Source organism: Babylonia areolata, chromosome 6 (genome assembly GCF_041734735.1).
Source record: "Babylonia areolata isolate BAREFJ2019XMU chromosome 6, ASM4173473v1, whole genome shotgun sequence".
NCBI lineage: Eukaryota > Metazoa > Mollusca > Gastropoda > Neogastropoda > Buccinidae > Babylonia > Babylonia areolata.
The window spans coordinates 25,589,779-25,606,659 of NC_134881.1; the positions used below are offsets into that span (position 1 = coordinate 25,589,779).

Here is a 16,881-nt window from a genome sequence, read left to right on the forward strand (position 1 = left end):
CCACAATCAGCAGAATGTGTGACGGGACAGTAACCTCAAGAACTGGGGCATTCTGATCAGCGTCACCACTGAACTCGTCATGATGCGGTTGTGCTGGGGGTGCTAAATTCATCCCCACCAGATTACAAACAAAACAAAATCAAAGATGCATCCAAGAGAGAGAGGGGGTTGGAGAGAGAGACAGACAGACAGAGGGAGATAGATTATCTAACGCTGGAGAACGGTGAAATTAGTGTTGTCAACCTCACTACCTTCAACAGTCACACAAACATATCGAAGACTGCAGAGGAAGACTCTGTCAAAGTTACAGTTTCTCAAGGAGGTGTCACTGCGTTCAAACTAATCCATATACGCTACATCACATCTGCTAGGCAGATGCCTGACAGCGTAACCCAACGCACTAATCAGACCTTGAGTGCCTGCATGTATATGTGTGTACGTATCTGAGTGGACGTTTTATACATAATTTTGCCAGAAGACAACAATTTCGTTGCCATGGGTTCTTCTTCAGTGCGCCAAGTGCGTGCTGCACACGGGACCTCTGTTTATAGTCTCATTCAAATAACTAGATGCTCAGTTTCATTTCCCAGTCAAACTTGGGAGAAAAGGCTAGGGCGGGATTCGAACCCAGACCCTCACAGACACTGAATTGGTAAATGAGCGTCTTATCCATTCTGCCACCTTCCTCCTCAAAACTTAGAGGAATAGACCAGGTGGGTAGGAAGAAACGACACAAATATATAATAAGTACCAAAAAGACAGAAAACGAAAGAGAGCGACAGAAAAGAGGAGGGTTTCATGATAGAATTTCCACACATGGCGGGGATTGCAAGGAACAGGCGGCAAACAGTGGAGAGAGACCTCAGACTTGTCGACACACGATGGGGTGACACCAGCAAACAGTGGAGAGAGACCTCAGACTTGTCGACACACGATGGGGTGACACCAGCAAACAGTGGAGAGAGACCTCAGACTTGTCGACACACGATGGGGTGACACCAGCAAACAGTGGAGAGAGACCTCAGACTTGTCGACACACGATGGGGTGACACCAGCAAACAGTGGAGACAGACCTCAGACTTGTCGACACACGATGGGGTGACACCAGCAAACAGTGGAGAGAGACCTCAGACTTGTCGACACACGATGGGGTGACACCAGCAAACAGTGGAGAGAGACCTTAGACTTGTCGACACACGATGGGGTGACACCAGCAAACAGTGGAGAGAGACCTCAGACTTGTCGACAGACGATGAGGTGACACCAGCAAACAGTGGAAAGAGACCTCAGATTTGTCGACACACGATGGGGTGACACCAGCAAACAGTGGAGAGAGACCTCAGACTTGTCGACAGACGATGGGGTGACACCAGCAAACAGTGGAGAGAGACCTCAGACTTGTCGACAGACGATGGGGTGACGCCAACAAACAGTGGAAAGAGACCTCAGACTTGTCGACAGACGATGAGGTGACACCAGCAAACAGTGGAAAGAGACCTTAGACTTGTCGACAGACGATGGGGTGACGCCAACAAGCAGTGGAAAGAGACTTCAGACTTGTCGACAGACGATGAGGTGACACCAGCAAACAGTGGAAAGAGACCTCAGACTTGTCGACAGACGATGAGGTGACACCAGCAAACAGTGGAAAGAGACCTCAGACTTGTCGACAGACGATGAGGTGACACCAGCAAACACTGGAAAGAGACCTTAGACTTGTCGACAGACGATGAGGTGACACCAGGAGACTGGCAGAGAATCATGGACGAAGGACCGACCGCGTTGACTACCTCGTGTCGGCGTCAAGATCGGTGATAATAGCACCTTCTATAAGCTAAAAAACAAAAAAACAAAAAACAAAAAAAACAAAAAAACCCGCTCCTGTCATGCACACAATCAGAGGAAAAGACTATACTTATCTTGACATTTGGAGCAAAACAAAAAAAAAAAAAAATATATATATATGCTAATGTCTGCTCATAACTCAGCGTGGAAAGAAATATAATCATCGGTATCCCGGCGATGCAAACTCACTGTGAAAAAAAAAGAAGAAGCAAATCTGACAGCTGCTGCGAACTCACCGTTTGGGAAAATACATCCACTCCTACCTCAGTGTGTGTGTGTGTGTGTGTGTGTGTGTGTGTGTGTGTGTCTGTCTGTCTGTCTGTCTCTGTGTGTGTGTGTGTGTGTGTGTGTGTTGGGGGTGGGGTGGGGCACGATGTGAACATCTGCCCATAAGGATAGGAAAGTGTGACACTGATGCCAACTCCGCTCCAAAGTGGGCGTTGTCAAAATATGATTCTGTAGTCTGCTCCTTCCTCTTCAGCATTTCCAGGCCATGTTCAGACGGTCAGTCCAGAGTACATTACGAAGTCCGCAGTCTACTAGAGCTCTGTAGCCGTTCCCCACAACTTGTCCTGGAGCGCTGCGGGGCTGGGCCAGATCTGGCGCCTCAGCTCTTCGTGTAGACGGCAGTCTTGCAGGACACGGGCTGGAGTTTGAGGAGCGGGGTCACACGGACATTGGTCTGTGTGGGAAATTTTCAGTTTGTAGAGAGATCGGAGAGGAGCTGACAGTAGCCTGTGAGCAGTCTGAGGATAATGACTTGCTGAGTTCGATCCAGTTGATGGATGCTGTCCTCCTCTGGTCCCAGATGTAGCCTTTCTCGCCAGCTGTTTCTGAAGAGGCTGCACAGGATGGTCTTTGCCTCCCTAAAGCTAAAGGGGTGGCCAGGTTGGGTGAGCCTGCTTCCTGCTTTGGAGCTTCGGGGAGCTTGTCTGCCTCTTCATTTCCTGCAATGCCGGCAGTGAGGAGTGGTCTGCTCTAAAACTCAGTGAAATGAAATGTATCCCCTGCGTTCTCAACACAAAGTGGATGTTTGACCCCAAATACAGCACACACGACATGCATCAAGCTCACACACACACACACACACACACACACACACACACACACACACACGCTCGCTCTCTCTCTCGCTCTCTCATGCTCTCTCTCTCTCGCTCTCTCTCTCTCTCACTCTCTCTCGCTCTCTCTCTCGCTCTCTCTCTTTCCTCTTTCTCTCTCCCTCACACACACACACACACACACACACACACACACACACACACACACACACATACACGCAAATGCATAAAAATTATATAGACATAATTATATAACCCCCCTCTACCCCCACCCCCCACACCCCAACACACACACATCGCGAGCGTTCAAAGACAGAAAGGAGGAAGACAGAGACAGGACGAGACAAGGACAAATCGACACGTATATATAAAAAAAAAGATAAGAAATAAGAAAAGACAAAAGTGCGTATTCAAACAAGATCACATGCAGAAAAAAAACAGAAGCAATAGAATGCATAATGTATAGTGCTGTGAAACAGGACACCGGGCCTATGGCAGCCTTGTGGTAGACCTATAGTGTAGGTGTGCCTGCTGTACCCCTCTCCACACTCTGTTATGCCGCGACTTACAGTCTCTCTCTCTCTCTCTCTCTCTCTCTCTCTCACACACACACACACACACACACACACACACACACACACACACACACACACACACACACACACCAATACACACACACACACACACACACACACACACACACACAACACAACACACACAACACACACACACACACACACACACACACACACACACACACACACACACACACACATGATATGAATCGTTCTCTATGGATCTAACAAGAACTGTATTCTGGCGGACAACCCCACCTGGAAGAAGTTCAAATATTATCTAATAAAATATGAAAATAATCATATGAATTGCGACATTAGGCATAAGAAATAACCAATTTAGCGTCAGTAAGGGAAAAAATGAAGCGCTATATGGCAGTTTTATTATTTCAAAGCAAAACAAACCAGGAATAATGTATGCCTCTGCAGACAGAAAAGAATGGATTTTCATATTCACTCTTGTGATTCTTGTGATTCATTGAAAATTTTCACACAGTAACCTTAAGGTATCATCAACAAATAAGTGACTTTTCCTCTGATATTGGATTTTTTGACATGCTGTTTTGAATTTGACAATACTCGCATAATTTGCGTCCGAACTTTTTGATATTTTGCGGACTTGTTGATGGTACCCTAAGGTTACTGTGTGAATTTTTTTCAATGAAATCGGTTTCTCTATCACTGAGAAAATACTTGTCAAAAAGCGGTTCACTTTTTGGGGGGACACCCGATACATGCATGTGAGGGGCAATAAAAGTCATGGGGTTTGAACGTACAACGTGATGTTTGACGTTTACAACGAGCTAAAACTTTCTTCATAGAAATCGATGAAAAACTTAACCACCATTCACATTCACACCACACAGTTATTATACTCCAGTGCAATAAAGACATCGTTGTTACTTACCTACGACATTCGAGTTTTCTGTCATAAATATCGAGTAAAATTCTGGCTGCCAGCCGCAGTAGCGTCGTTTGGTCCTCAAACGCTTTGGGACACTAATGGCCTTTTGAACAAGCACTGGCAGAAATTTGTTGTGTGGTCAACAATTTCGGACTTTTCTTCTTTGATGTTTTATTACTACTTTCTCTTAAGATTTTCTCTCTATCAATGGAAGAGCTCAGTTTCATGGTCAGTTTTCATTTCCAGGTGGCAAACCCCGAGCACAACAACTACACGAATCACGGTTCTGGCCAATCTCAGACACAACACACACACAAAACCACCTGACGTCTTCAACACACAAGCTTATATCAGGGCTGTTCAAGTCTCAGAATCGGGTTTCGCTGGGGTGCTACTCCAACACACGACCATTTTAAATGCCTCGCCTGGTATTTGGTTTCAATTCGTTCAGGATATGTCTTCTTTCTTCTTCTTCTTCTTTTTTTCTTTCTTCTTTTTTCCCCTTCTCTCCTGCGATTTTATCAATATGAAGTGGGACGGGGATCGCCGAGGGGAGCCATAGAATCCTGACAACAAAAACACCCCCGTGCACTGTATGCGACTCCCTTTCTGCCCCTTTCCCTTTGCCTCCCCTGTCCTTTTTCCTCTTTTCAACAGCAGGGATTTGATCGATTTCACCGTGAAGAGCGTGCAGAGATTAAAAGCACGGCCATCTTTACAATCACCAAACAAATGAGCCAAGAGCAGAGAGAGGTAACGGTGCTGACAAGCCAAGGGAGAGATTTGATTTCTGTCTGTTCGGAGCGAAGGACACAATGAGCCCTCTTTCTCTGGGTCTCCATGCGTATTTGAAGCACTATTGTGACGAGGGAGCAGTGAGTTGTAGGGGTTGGTTTGAGGAGAAAGTGTGTAACACCAGGTAAATGCGAATAATATGATATGATAATTATTCCTCCAACTTCGCACAGAAGGACTCCATTCAGGACACTCTGTTATTCACGCAGTGTACGTATTTCGCTGCCAGGTTCGTGATCCTGGAGGACACTAGAGAAAGGAGGTGAGGTCGGTGTGCGTGTTGACGGCCAGAACTCAGAACTCCGCCCGTGGACATGAGCTCCAGTACTATACTTATACAAACCACATGGAGAATGAGTGATGACAAGCCTTGCTGAACGAGGAAGCTGATGTATCGAATGATAATTATTTTATTCCAAGCAACAGACTGTCGCATAAGCAGGGACTTTGGGTGAACAGAGGCGGGGGGGGGGGGGGGGAGAGAGAGAGAGAGAGAGAGAGAGTTCACCAACAGTTACGCACCTGCGCGTGATTGCAAATCTTGGTCAAATGTTGATGCAGTATATTTCAAAGGCCACGTGACAGTGGTGCAAGCTATATCACGTTGATCTGTGGAGGAGAAAAACACCAATTGTGTTGTATTGTAAATTTTTCTCCGTTATCGATATTACACGCAAAATCAGTCTATTCGCCCAAGATTTTTTTTCCCACTGGTAAGTAGTGTCGTAGAAGGCTAGGGCTGTGCCGGTCGGGTGTATTCCCGGGGACTGCTCGGTAGCCGGATTGGCCTAGCTGGAGATGCGAACACACTAGTGGACTGCGCCCCATCTCCCCTATCAATCAACAGCACATCCCTCGGCAGCCCAGTTAAATTGCCCCCAACAGCAACATCCCACAAAACGACAATTTCCATCAACATACTGATGTTGGTGGTCGGTTAAGTGGAAGAATGAAAGAGCATGCTGTCCACGTTGTCGTTGTGTATATATTGATCGGTAAGACGAAAAGAAAGAACGAAAAAAAAAATTTTTTTCTTGTACACATAACTTTCTTTCATTCTGTCCTCGTGAAGTTCTTCAAGGGCCAAAAGGCCTCAAGTAGGTAAGGACTCGGTTGATGTTCCTTGGCCCCCACGTCTCCCAGGTAACGATGACCTGTTGCAGGCTTTCCATCAGACTGTCACCAGGCTCTGTGAGGCGCTCTCTACGCATTGTTCTTTGGGGGTTCCATGGAAGAGGTGTGTGTGGCAGCATGCTGCTTCTTCATGGTATTAAATACTGTCTTCTGCAGCTCATCTGAATCTTCACTGGGGCTGTGTGTGTGCCAAAATTTCAGACAAATGTAGCATGCTGGTAGCAGCCTGTTCCAGGACTTCACCCCACCTCTGACAGCCAGAGCCTGACGGGCCTCCCATCAAGACAGAAAAAGGGTTAAACTAGTTATCAGGAAAATAGTAAAAGCAAAGTAGAGGCACTCTTGTGCAAAAATGCATGCATACACAAATTTACCCGCTCCAATGTTTTCAAAACAGTGCAGTATAAAAGTCCTGAATAAAAGAAAGCGAGATCACGTTGTAACATGCGAAGAAATTTCACTGAGTGTCCTTGATATGCTGTTTCAAATCCAAGCTAGCGACTCTTGCATTCTGGCACTTTGGCTCTTTTCCACAGTATTTATCCACTGAACTCTGCATATACAAGTCATCATGTTCTCTCCTCTCCTCCAGTGAATCACTCCTCAAGGTGCCAAAATGAAACCTCGAGTTGTTTGGCGAGCAGTCGTTCAGCTTTGCTGCTGTGACAGTTTGGAACCTGCTGTGGCCCAATCTGCCCAGTCTGTCCTCTACAGCACAGCTAATTACTTTTTTCCTAAGAATATAATTTGAATTATCTTGTTCTCCACATCTGTATGCAGAATGTATTGTACAGCAAGTTACTATTCATGGATGAATAATGGAAAGAAATAGTAAATGCATGCACAAAGCAAAGTAGGGTTTCACTGGAACTGAGCTACACAAACACTGTTTATCATTAACAGTATGCGTGCGCACACAAATACACACACACCAAATGAATACCACTGCTGATGTCCCCCTCACTTTATTTGCATTGTGATGGCAAGAACATATCGGACACACACTTATTACTGACTACAATATGCATATGAACATGACTGTAATACACACACACAGTGGAAATCCATGATGCATGTGGACATGACTGTAATACACACACAGTGGAAATCCATGATGCATGTGGACATGACTGTAATACACAGTGGAAATCCATGATGCATGTGGACATGACTGTAATACACACACACAGTGGAAATCCATGATGCATGTGGACATAACTATAATACACACACACAGGAAATCCATGATGCATGTGGACATGACTGTAATACACACACACAGGAAATCCATGATGCATGTGGACATGACTGTAATACACACACACAGGAAATCCATGATGCATGTGGACATGACTGTAATACACACACACAGGAAATCCATGATGCATGTGGACATGACTGAAATACACACACACACAGGAAATCCACAATGAATATATTGGGGGTGTGAGGGTAACATCTGTTGTGTTGAAAATCAGTTTGCATCAATCTTTTCAATGTTTTAAAAATCATTAAAAACTGAATGATTGTGAACGCAAAATATAATTATACAGTAATAAATGCAAAAATGACTGGTGTGTAGTAAATAAGCTTGACTCTTGGCTTCCAGTACAGTTGCTTGTCCCCAAGTGAAAACTGTGATGACATACCGTGAGATGCACAAATGTAACATGAAACTAAAATGTTCCCTCCATGTCTGTCAGCGCTGTTTTGTTTAAAAAAAAATGTGTTTAAATAAAACTTTAAACAAAGCAATTAAAATCATAACTTGACTTTCATTTCTTTTCAATATAAATGCTAAGTTCTTTTGCACACGAGGTTCGTGTTGTTAATACATTCACACACATTCATATGAAACATGTTGTTAATAATTTTACACATATTCATATGAAACAAACATTTTAGGCAAAATTTTCATTTTTTTCAGACAACGTTGTGTCCGCTGTTGAACTAAGCATCGCCTTCTTCGCACCAAAGATCAAATGTATTGCACTTCAAGACTATTTTAACCTCATCTAAGTATTTGTAGAACAGCATTCTACTGTGTATCCCCCCCATCCCCAAAGATGGCCATTTGTTCACATAAATTTGCCATTTCTCTGAACCCCTGCAAACAGAATTCGTCCCCCCTGTGCCCAAAAGCCCAACACCAAACAGTTATTCATCACACCCTGACTTTTCAAACATGTCCCCATCGCTGTTGTCCACAGACTCCTGTACATATTGAGATTTTTGTCCATATCTCTAACACAATATTTGAATGGGGTCAACAGCACAGTTATTATTCTGTCTACCTAATTCAAGAGATTTCCAACCACTAGTATGATGCGCACACTGACAATACACTTCCTATGTTCAACGACAATAATAGCACACATAACCACCCTCTCCCCATGTTGACTTATGAATGATGATGTGAACACTGTGAGTTGTCAAACATTGAAAATCACCACATCAACACTTTGTCAAGAACTGTTACAATACTATTTCTTTCTCTTTTTTTCCCTATTCCAACCAGGCTTACTGGAACCAGGTATATATGTATTGAAAACATACTGTCTGCATCATTGACAAAAACCACAGTAAAATAGACCAACAAAAAAACCGGCAAAAACAAACTAACCAAGCACACTCACACACAGAGGATTCTGCAATAAAACATGACTGATGTGAAGGTCTTACTCCCCTATGTGGATTATGGCTGCCTAAATTAAAAACGGCAGGGTAAACAGTCATAATATGCATCAATGTAAAAGCCCTTTGATTAAAACAATGGAATACAACAGTTAGAACTTGTGTCTATGATTGGAAAGTTGTGACTATAAATGTAAACTTATGACTTTGAATGTAGAAATACTCTGAATGCAGAAATGATACAAGCAAATCATTCAAACATCTTACACAGAGACAAAATCTTAGAAGTTAGAGGCAGATGATGAATGGGGGAAAAAAGTTATACCATAAATATACAATTATACAGTAGTCTTTTTTTTTCTTTTTTTTTTTATCACATACAACACTGGTTACTTTTTTTTTTTTTATCTTTTTTTTAGACGATGTGACTGTTGAACTTTTAAAAAATGACTGTTGCAGAGGATCCTGAGCTCAACAAGTGTATGAGATATTTGTTTTCCTAGTGTTTTGATCACTTCCGCATCAGGAACTAGTGATAGTCATTACCTCTGTCCCAAATTTGTCAAACCTACATTCATAGCAAAACCTTTTCCTCCAGCTTTCCACACTTTTTCCCTTTTGTGATGTTCGTGCATAAGATACACGCCATGATCCAATTAAGACATTCACTGCCCAACAGGAGGTTATCAGTTCTGGTCTGCAGCATGAATTCTGAATTTCTTTAAAACTTTAATACCACAAATCAATCAGTATGGGGAGTTTGTATCATACTCTCTGTTTGGATAACTATGACACTGGTTTGCTTTGTAGTCAGCATATGACACAAAACTAGACATTTTCTTCGTTTCATATTTGTTTTTTCTGCAACCTTTGAAAGCCGAACTGGACACACTGCAGCCTGGGTTTTTTTGTTGTTTTTTTTTTGTTTTGTTTTTTTTTTAATTTTTTTTTTTTGTATTATGGCTAAACAGCTCATAATCCTCAGAATAAAAAAGTTGTTTTGGTTTCCTCTGAGCATAAGATCTCTTTCTTGTGTTCTAGGAGGATACTTCTAACAAGACAGGAACCCCCCCCAAACCCTTTTCTGCTTGTGAAGCTTACAGTAAGTTATGATAAAATGTGTTACTCAATCATGGAAGTATATGAAAATGTTATCCAGAAGCCTTCAAAAGCAAACTGCACACAGGTGTCAAAAACAAATAGCAAAAAATACCTTTCTGGAAGGCCAAGAACCCAAAATTGTGTCAACACAAGTCCGTACTATGATTCACCATCCACAATGTATAAAACTGATTAAAGGGAAAAATTAGAGGGTGAAAAAAAGTCTCCAACAGACCATACAAAGAAAATCATCCCAAAGAATGTTAAATATGCACCTTTGTGTTCATAAACAGCAACACATGTGAAAATGCCAGAAAACAGTGACATTCTGTTTGTATTTGTTCTTTTGACAAAATTCACCACACAGAATCTGACTCTCTTTAAGTAACCGAGCAAATTAGAAACAACAATTTGTTAGTTTCCAAGTCAGTACCTCAAACACAAAGCAACTGGCAACATGCAGACTTTGTCATTCACATCAAAATTATCGTTTTACAATGACCAGATTAGTGACATCACCATTGATGGATTTGTTAACATGTGTGATATAGATGTAACGAAATGAATTCATAGCTGCTCAACATTTACTCCTATTTAACCAGGAATTGTTTGAACAACAGAGAAAGCCTTTCTTGACAGCTCATGGTGAAAAAAATTATAAATGCTGCTTGGACAGCTTGGACAGCACACCACATATTTACTTATTCGTTCATTTATTCTCATTTTCTAACTAAATTTAAACTACTTTTAACTGGATGCACAAATTTCCAGGTCTTGTTCAAAACATCAATCATGATGTAAAAATATACATCACCAAAGAGATTAAAACAATAGTTAAAAGACAAATGTAAAAAAAATCATAAAGGTATAGCTTAAATGTATTCCAAAAAAAGCATTTATATCTATTTAAAGTAACACACAATCCCACCTGCAATGGTTAACATGTCCTATCAAAATCAGAATCAGATGTTAAAAGGTGTTTCACTCAGAACAATTTGGCACAGAGAGATTTATAATTTTAGAAGTTATCATGTACAAAACATAATTTCATTCATTTGTGCCTGTTCATTATTGTTACTGCATTGTTGAAAATAATACTTATGAATGTAAAACTAGTCATAGCAGGCTAACAATGGTAACTTTTTTCAAGCTCTTGTATTTAAAAAAGAAAAAAAGAAAAAAATTCATCAGTATTTGCAGTCATAGCACACTCTTATTTTTAAAATTTGAAACAACAGAAATCCACACAAAGATTATCAGAAAATACACAAAAAAGATAATGTGACAGATAAAAACATAATAAACACAGAACATAAAATATGTATTAAGGATAATACAAAATGTATACCAATAAAGATGATACGAATTATACACACACAAACCAATGCCACCCTCAACAACAAAAGCAGAATGCTTTTAGACACTACTGTGATATGGATACAAAATGAGTGTGTGTATGTTTGTGTGTTTTGTGTGTGTGTGTGTGTGTGTTTGTGAGCCTGTATGTAAAAAAAAAAAAAAAAAATGTATGTTTTGTCATCCACAAGTCTGTACAATACGCACAAATATGTATTATCTGTAGACAGCACTAAAGACAAACATGCAGGGAAAAAGGACTTTTTACCAAAAAGTATGAGGGGGAAGAAAACAACATCTATGAAAGCATGTGGTAGACCTGCACAATACCGATAAAAGTATACAAGCCAACCAGGCTGGTGAATTCTACAGAAATCTAAACAGCCTGAGCAGTTCTGCAAGTCAAACTGTTTGTTTTTGTAATCCCCTGAAATGCACACATTACTTTGGTCACTGGTATGCATTAACTTCCTGGCTGCTGCTGATAAAGAGTGCTCGTCAGTGAAGGACTGTCACCTCACGGAGATCAAACTGAATTTACAGGTCAGGGTGTCAGTTTTCGCTGTATATGGCCTTCTTCCTCGTGGGATAGCATCACTTTTCATTCAGCAACATCAATTGCATAATTGAGAAGTGAATAAAAAGTAGTAACTGCACTTCTTCCCCACTGGCCCAAGCATGTACAATGAAAAACGGACCATTCTGATTTGTCACCAGACACACAAAAAATAACAGGTGGCCAGGGTTGTTTGCCTAAGGGTAGAGGGGCTGTGGGGGGGTAGGAGGGTCACTGTTACTGTTTTGTGTTAGACTAGATAGACCAGATACAATGTGGCATGGGTGTTGACTCCACAAATCGGTCATTTCCTCAGTGACCAGATGGACATGATGAAGTGGAAAGCTAGTACAGGGAAAGGGTTAACGACAAAACATGGATATGTAAATGACTAGATGTGAAACTTTCAGAAAAGAGGGAATGATGGGGAAATGTGTGTTGGGCAGTAAGGAGGAGAGGGTAGAGTGAGATGATCTGTCTGTACTATTCAATGTCTGAATGTGAAGAGATTTGGATAAAAAAAGACAATATTCCCATACTGCTGCTGACCTGCTAGCACTGATAACCAACCACTTAGAGTCGGATTTTCTATAAAAAAATAAAAAAAATTCTGTAGAAGACAGAATTCTGACAGTTTTTTTTGTTTGCCCAAAAGATTTCTGCAACTATGAAATTAGACTGGTTATAATTGTTTACATCAGTGTTTTAACCAAGGATAAATGAAAAATACAGGACTGCACACAACTAATGCTTTATACTGTAACAATCTTAATATAATTTCATTACTAAATGATTTATTATTCTCTTTGCTTCTTGTAACTGTGAATGGAGAAGATTTGCTATCAAATCAACTTTTATTGCTAACTGCCATTTTTGATCATACCCCAAAATAGCAAAACCAGCGAACAACATATACAGTTCAACAATAATCAACTGAAATATTTACTGGGAATGTGTACAAGGGAAATAGATATTAAAAAAAAAACAGTCAGAGATTCAAGATCAGTAACACAGTTTTCAGCTCCTCATTACTTCTACTTTAGATTTACTTCACATTCTCTTCTGAGCTTTAAAAGGTCTAATTCTATATTATCTGTTGAGCTATATCTGCTGCTTTTAAAGTTCTGCACTTTTCTGACCTAAGATGAAAAGACAATATGTACACCAAATTGCATCACTCATACACATACATGCCACACAGAAGAGAATTTATGTGAAAGCCCCAAATTCAATGCGTATTTTTATGAAAAATGAAGACTAAATTCCAAGACTTATAAACCTGAATAAAGTTAAATACACAGCGATCTGAGTGACAATTATTTCTTCTTATGAATGGCAACAACCTCTCTCAACACACTGACACACACACACACACACACACACACACACACACACACACACGTTTAAACACACACATATGTACAATCCTGTCTGAACATTTGCGCTGTTTGATTGCCATTCAAATCAAAAAGAAAGGGGTCAACAAGGAATTAGGCCCATAAAAAAACAACAAGAAATTCCTGTACACACAAACATGAACTGAGTATGCCTCAGGATAAATCCCACAGCCACCTCTCCTCCTCAAGTACACTGTACACACGTACCACTGGTGCACACACACACCATCACACCAAAAGTCCATGCTGTCGATGAAACAGAATCACAGTGTCCACACGAACATCACTGGCTCTGGAAAATGTCCCGCATGTCTGCAAATGACTGCTGGATCAGCTGCCCAAACTTGTGGGAATCCTGCACAAACACACACACACACACACACACACACCTTTGTACATGGATTTTTGTTGTTGTTGTCTAAAATCTTACTATGCGCACACATATTAAACTGAAGAACACAAACAAAGGCACTCACACACAAAGAAGTCATGTTAATTCAGCAAAGATGCTTGAAAACTCAAACCGATGAAGTCTGTAAACGGCATTGTATCTTCTGCACTGTAACAGACTTTAACTTAGTTCAAGGCAACTTCTTTGTTATCTTTCGAATGCTTCACAATCGCAGTTTTGACCAAAGACGAAGTGTTGTCGAGTCTTTTTGCAGAGCAGAAAGCTTTCCATTTACCGGTATTTCTCATCTTTTCATGGCCATCTGGCAAACTTAGAAAGCCACACTTCCTTGAATATACATCCTTCAAGGGTTTGTTGGGTTTTTTTGTTGTTTTTTTTATCTCTCTCCCTCGAATGGCTACAATGTGTCCAGAAAGTCCCAAGCAAGAAATCTGTAACCTGCATGAATGGGACATAATTTTATAAGATGGTTTATGCCCCTTGCTTCAATCATCATCAGCAACATGGATAAGAACTGTAATTTGATTTGAATGATTGTTTTAGGGTCTGTTTTTATTAAACATTATTTTACTTAAAAAAAATTTTTTCAATGGAATATTTCATTGCAGCAATTGTGACAAAAATCACGATTTTCAAGTTTTGTTTTCCTCTTCCTGTGAAGAAAGCCAAAATCCAAAACTTTTATAAAACCTTGATCTGTTTTTAACAACATTTGAGAACTTTACAGGGGCATGTTACAAACTGTTTAAAATAAATTGTTTATAGACACTATATTTGAAGTGATAAAATATTACCTCTTACAACATAAATGGAAAAATACAGAGTCCTCTGCTTACAAGCAATATACTCACAGGACATAAAAGGCATAATATATACATACAAGATACACAGAAGAACACAACAGCAACTGCTTACAGACAATGTACTTACAGTGGTAGGGCAGGACCTCTTGCAAGATATATGGAAGAAAATTGTATCTTCCCCAGCAATGATGTAGGACACACCATAACCATCATCTGCAACCTGCAACAACATTTTGAGGAGAAAAATTCACAATACAGTGACTATTCTACCCAATTGACTCAAATGTTATTTAAAAAAAAAATAATAATGACCAAAAACTGGCACATATTGAACTTCCTTTTTTTTTTCATCCATATTTTTTAACTTTTAAGTTCAAATTGCAAGACCAGGCAATGCATGTAATTCCAGATCCTTTGACAGAGAGAGCCAGATGTGTCATGAACTTTGACTCAAATGGAAGTTTCCTTAACTTTTGTCATTTACTTCACAACTTGGCTCAGAGAAAGATTTACTTCCCTTGATTTTTATGCTTTGTCACAAAAGTTGCATTTTGCCCAGAATGAAAACGGTAATATGAAACAAATAAACTATTTTAGGAATAGATAAAAACTGTAATAATTCATGAAATCACTCCAGATGCATGTTTGGAAATACTTTATCTTCACTATACCAGGACAGAAACAGTTTGCCAGATGGATGTTAATGGTCACTTTGATTCAAATGAAAAATTAATTTCCTTATGTTTTAGTTATAAGTTGAAAGCATTTGTCCACACTAAAAAACAATGAAAGCAAGAAATAAATAAACTATTTTAAGAATAGATGAAATTGAACTGCTCAAATATAACTAACATGACAAAAAAGTTAAGTGAATTCATAAAATATTTTGATACAAGTCACTCGAAAGAATGTGTTTCGAAGCCAGCATGTAAAATCAATAATTAAAAAAACTATTTTCTATACATCATGGTGTGTAATTTAATTATACATGAAAAACACATATCCATAGAAACTGAACACACATATTCCCAATATTTCATGTGCATGAATTTTTACACACATACTTACAGGTCCAAATCCACCCCCACCACCAATCCTCTCAGGATATTTCTTCAGATCCAATTTGTCTGTCTGCTGGTGAGGAGTCTGTAAGTACACAATTCCATCAACATTCATTATAGTTTTTATAGTCTTTATAATGCATACCTTTCTTTTTTTTAATACATGGGAGAAAAACAACAAATAAAAACAAAATACAGAAATATTCATATGGTCTGTCTTTACAATGCATATTTCTCTCTTTTTTACACAATGTTTTGAGTAAGGAAAACAACAACAAAAAAAGTAAAACAAAAACCATAGAAATGGATGTCTCAATTACCTCAAACCAAAGTAAACTGTTGAGTTAGAAATATCACACAGACACCACCAATTGCTGCAGAAGGTAATTTAGTACAGTATTCAGCTCCATGAGTCCAAAAAAAACACAAGCTGTAGTGAACTGAGCTGTTTGATCAGTGGTTTTCATCTCCACTGCAATGGGAACTCATTTATTACAGCTTAGTCTTTCGTGAAGGACTACTCTCAAAACAAGAAGGCGAGAGGTAACACTGACTCTTAGTGCTACAGCCTTGGGGCAGAGGGAAGGGCGGGGAAGGGCTAGGCTATTTGGCCTTTAGGATCCACCCCAACACCGACTGTCCTTTTAAAGCCCTCTTGGCAGAGAGAGTATGGATGATGTAACTTGGGCAAGACACTCCAGTGATCCAAATTCTAGCCCACCAGGGCACATCTTTATTGCCTCATCTGCTGTTCAGGATGGTCATAGTCAGGAAACGGCAGACTATTATCATACTGACTTGTACAGCCAGCAACAGCCTGTCAAATCAAATCAATGGAATCAAAAATACTTTATTAATCTACCTGGAAATTAACTTGTGCAATCACAGGCTCGTTGTAAACACCTACATAAAAGGATCATGCGCAACATAAAAAGGGATTAAAAACTAGTCAAATAACAATTTCAACAGCTGATATAGACTAAGACAAACTCTCTCTGACCTGACTGGTGGAGAGCCGCCATGGTTCGCCCAGCACCTCAGCCAGGAAGGGGGAGTCCTCCCCCACATACTTGGACACCACGTACAGACAGAACAGGTGTCGGTCGATGCCCTCGCCCGTCATGGCCTGCCGGTACAGATGCTGGTGGGTCTCGGACGCTGCCCTCAGCAGACGGATCAGCTCTGGTTTCTGGCAGGAAATATAACCAAAAAAGTTGGTCATGAAATAAAACGGTTCTGATAATAGA

General features: G+C 40.3%; 2 protein-coding genes across 3 annotated transcripts in view; both read right to left on the reverse strand.

Annotated features, from left to right (window-relative positions):
* The window catches only part of LOC143282872 (uncharacterized), a 55,121-nt gene extending 49,546 nt beyond the window's left edge, over positions 1-5,575 (reverse strand). The window contains exon 1 of the mRNA XM_076588739.1: positions 4,389-5,575. The gene's annotated coding sequence lies outside the window, so the exon portion shown is untranslated. The remainder of the gene's footprint in view (positions 1-4,388) is intronic.
* Positions 5,576-7,263: 1,688 nt separating this feature from the next.
* LOC143282873 (carnitine O-palmitoyltransferase 1, liver isoform-like) overlaps positions 7,264-16,881 on the reverse strand; it is a 47,089-nt gene continuing 37,471 nt past the window's right edge. For both annotated transcript variants that reach the window (XM_076588741.1, XM_076588740.1), the window contains exons 19-22: positions 16,635-16,823; positions 15,642-15,719; positions 14,701-14,793; positions 7,264-13,713 (exon numbers count right to left, since the gene is read on the reverse strand). In XM_076588741.1, coding sequence (XP_076444856.1) covers positions 13,642-13,713; positions 14,701-14,793; positions 15,642-15,719; positions 16,635-16,823 — 432 coding nt within the window. In that variant the 3' untranslated portion in view covers positions 7,264-13,641. The remainder of the gene's footprint in view (positions 13,714-14,700; positions 14,794-15,641; positions 15,720-16,634; positions 16,824-16,881) is intronic.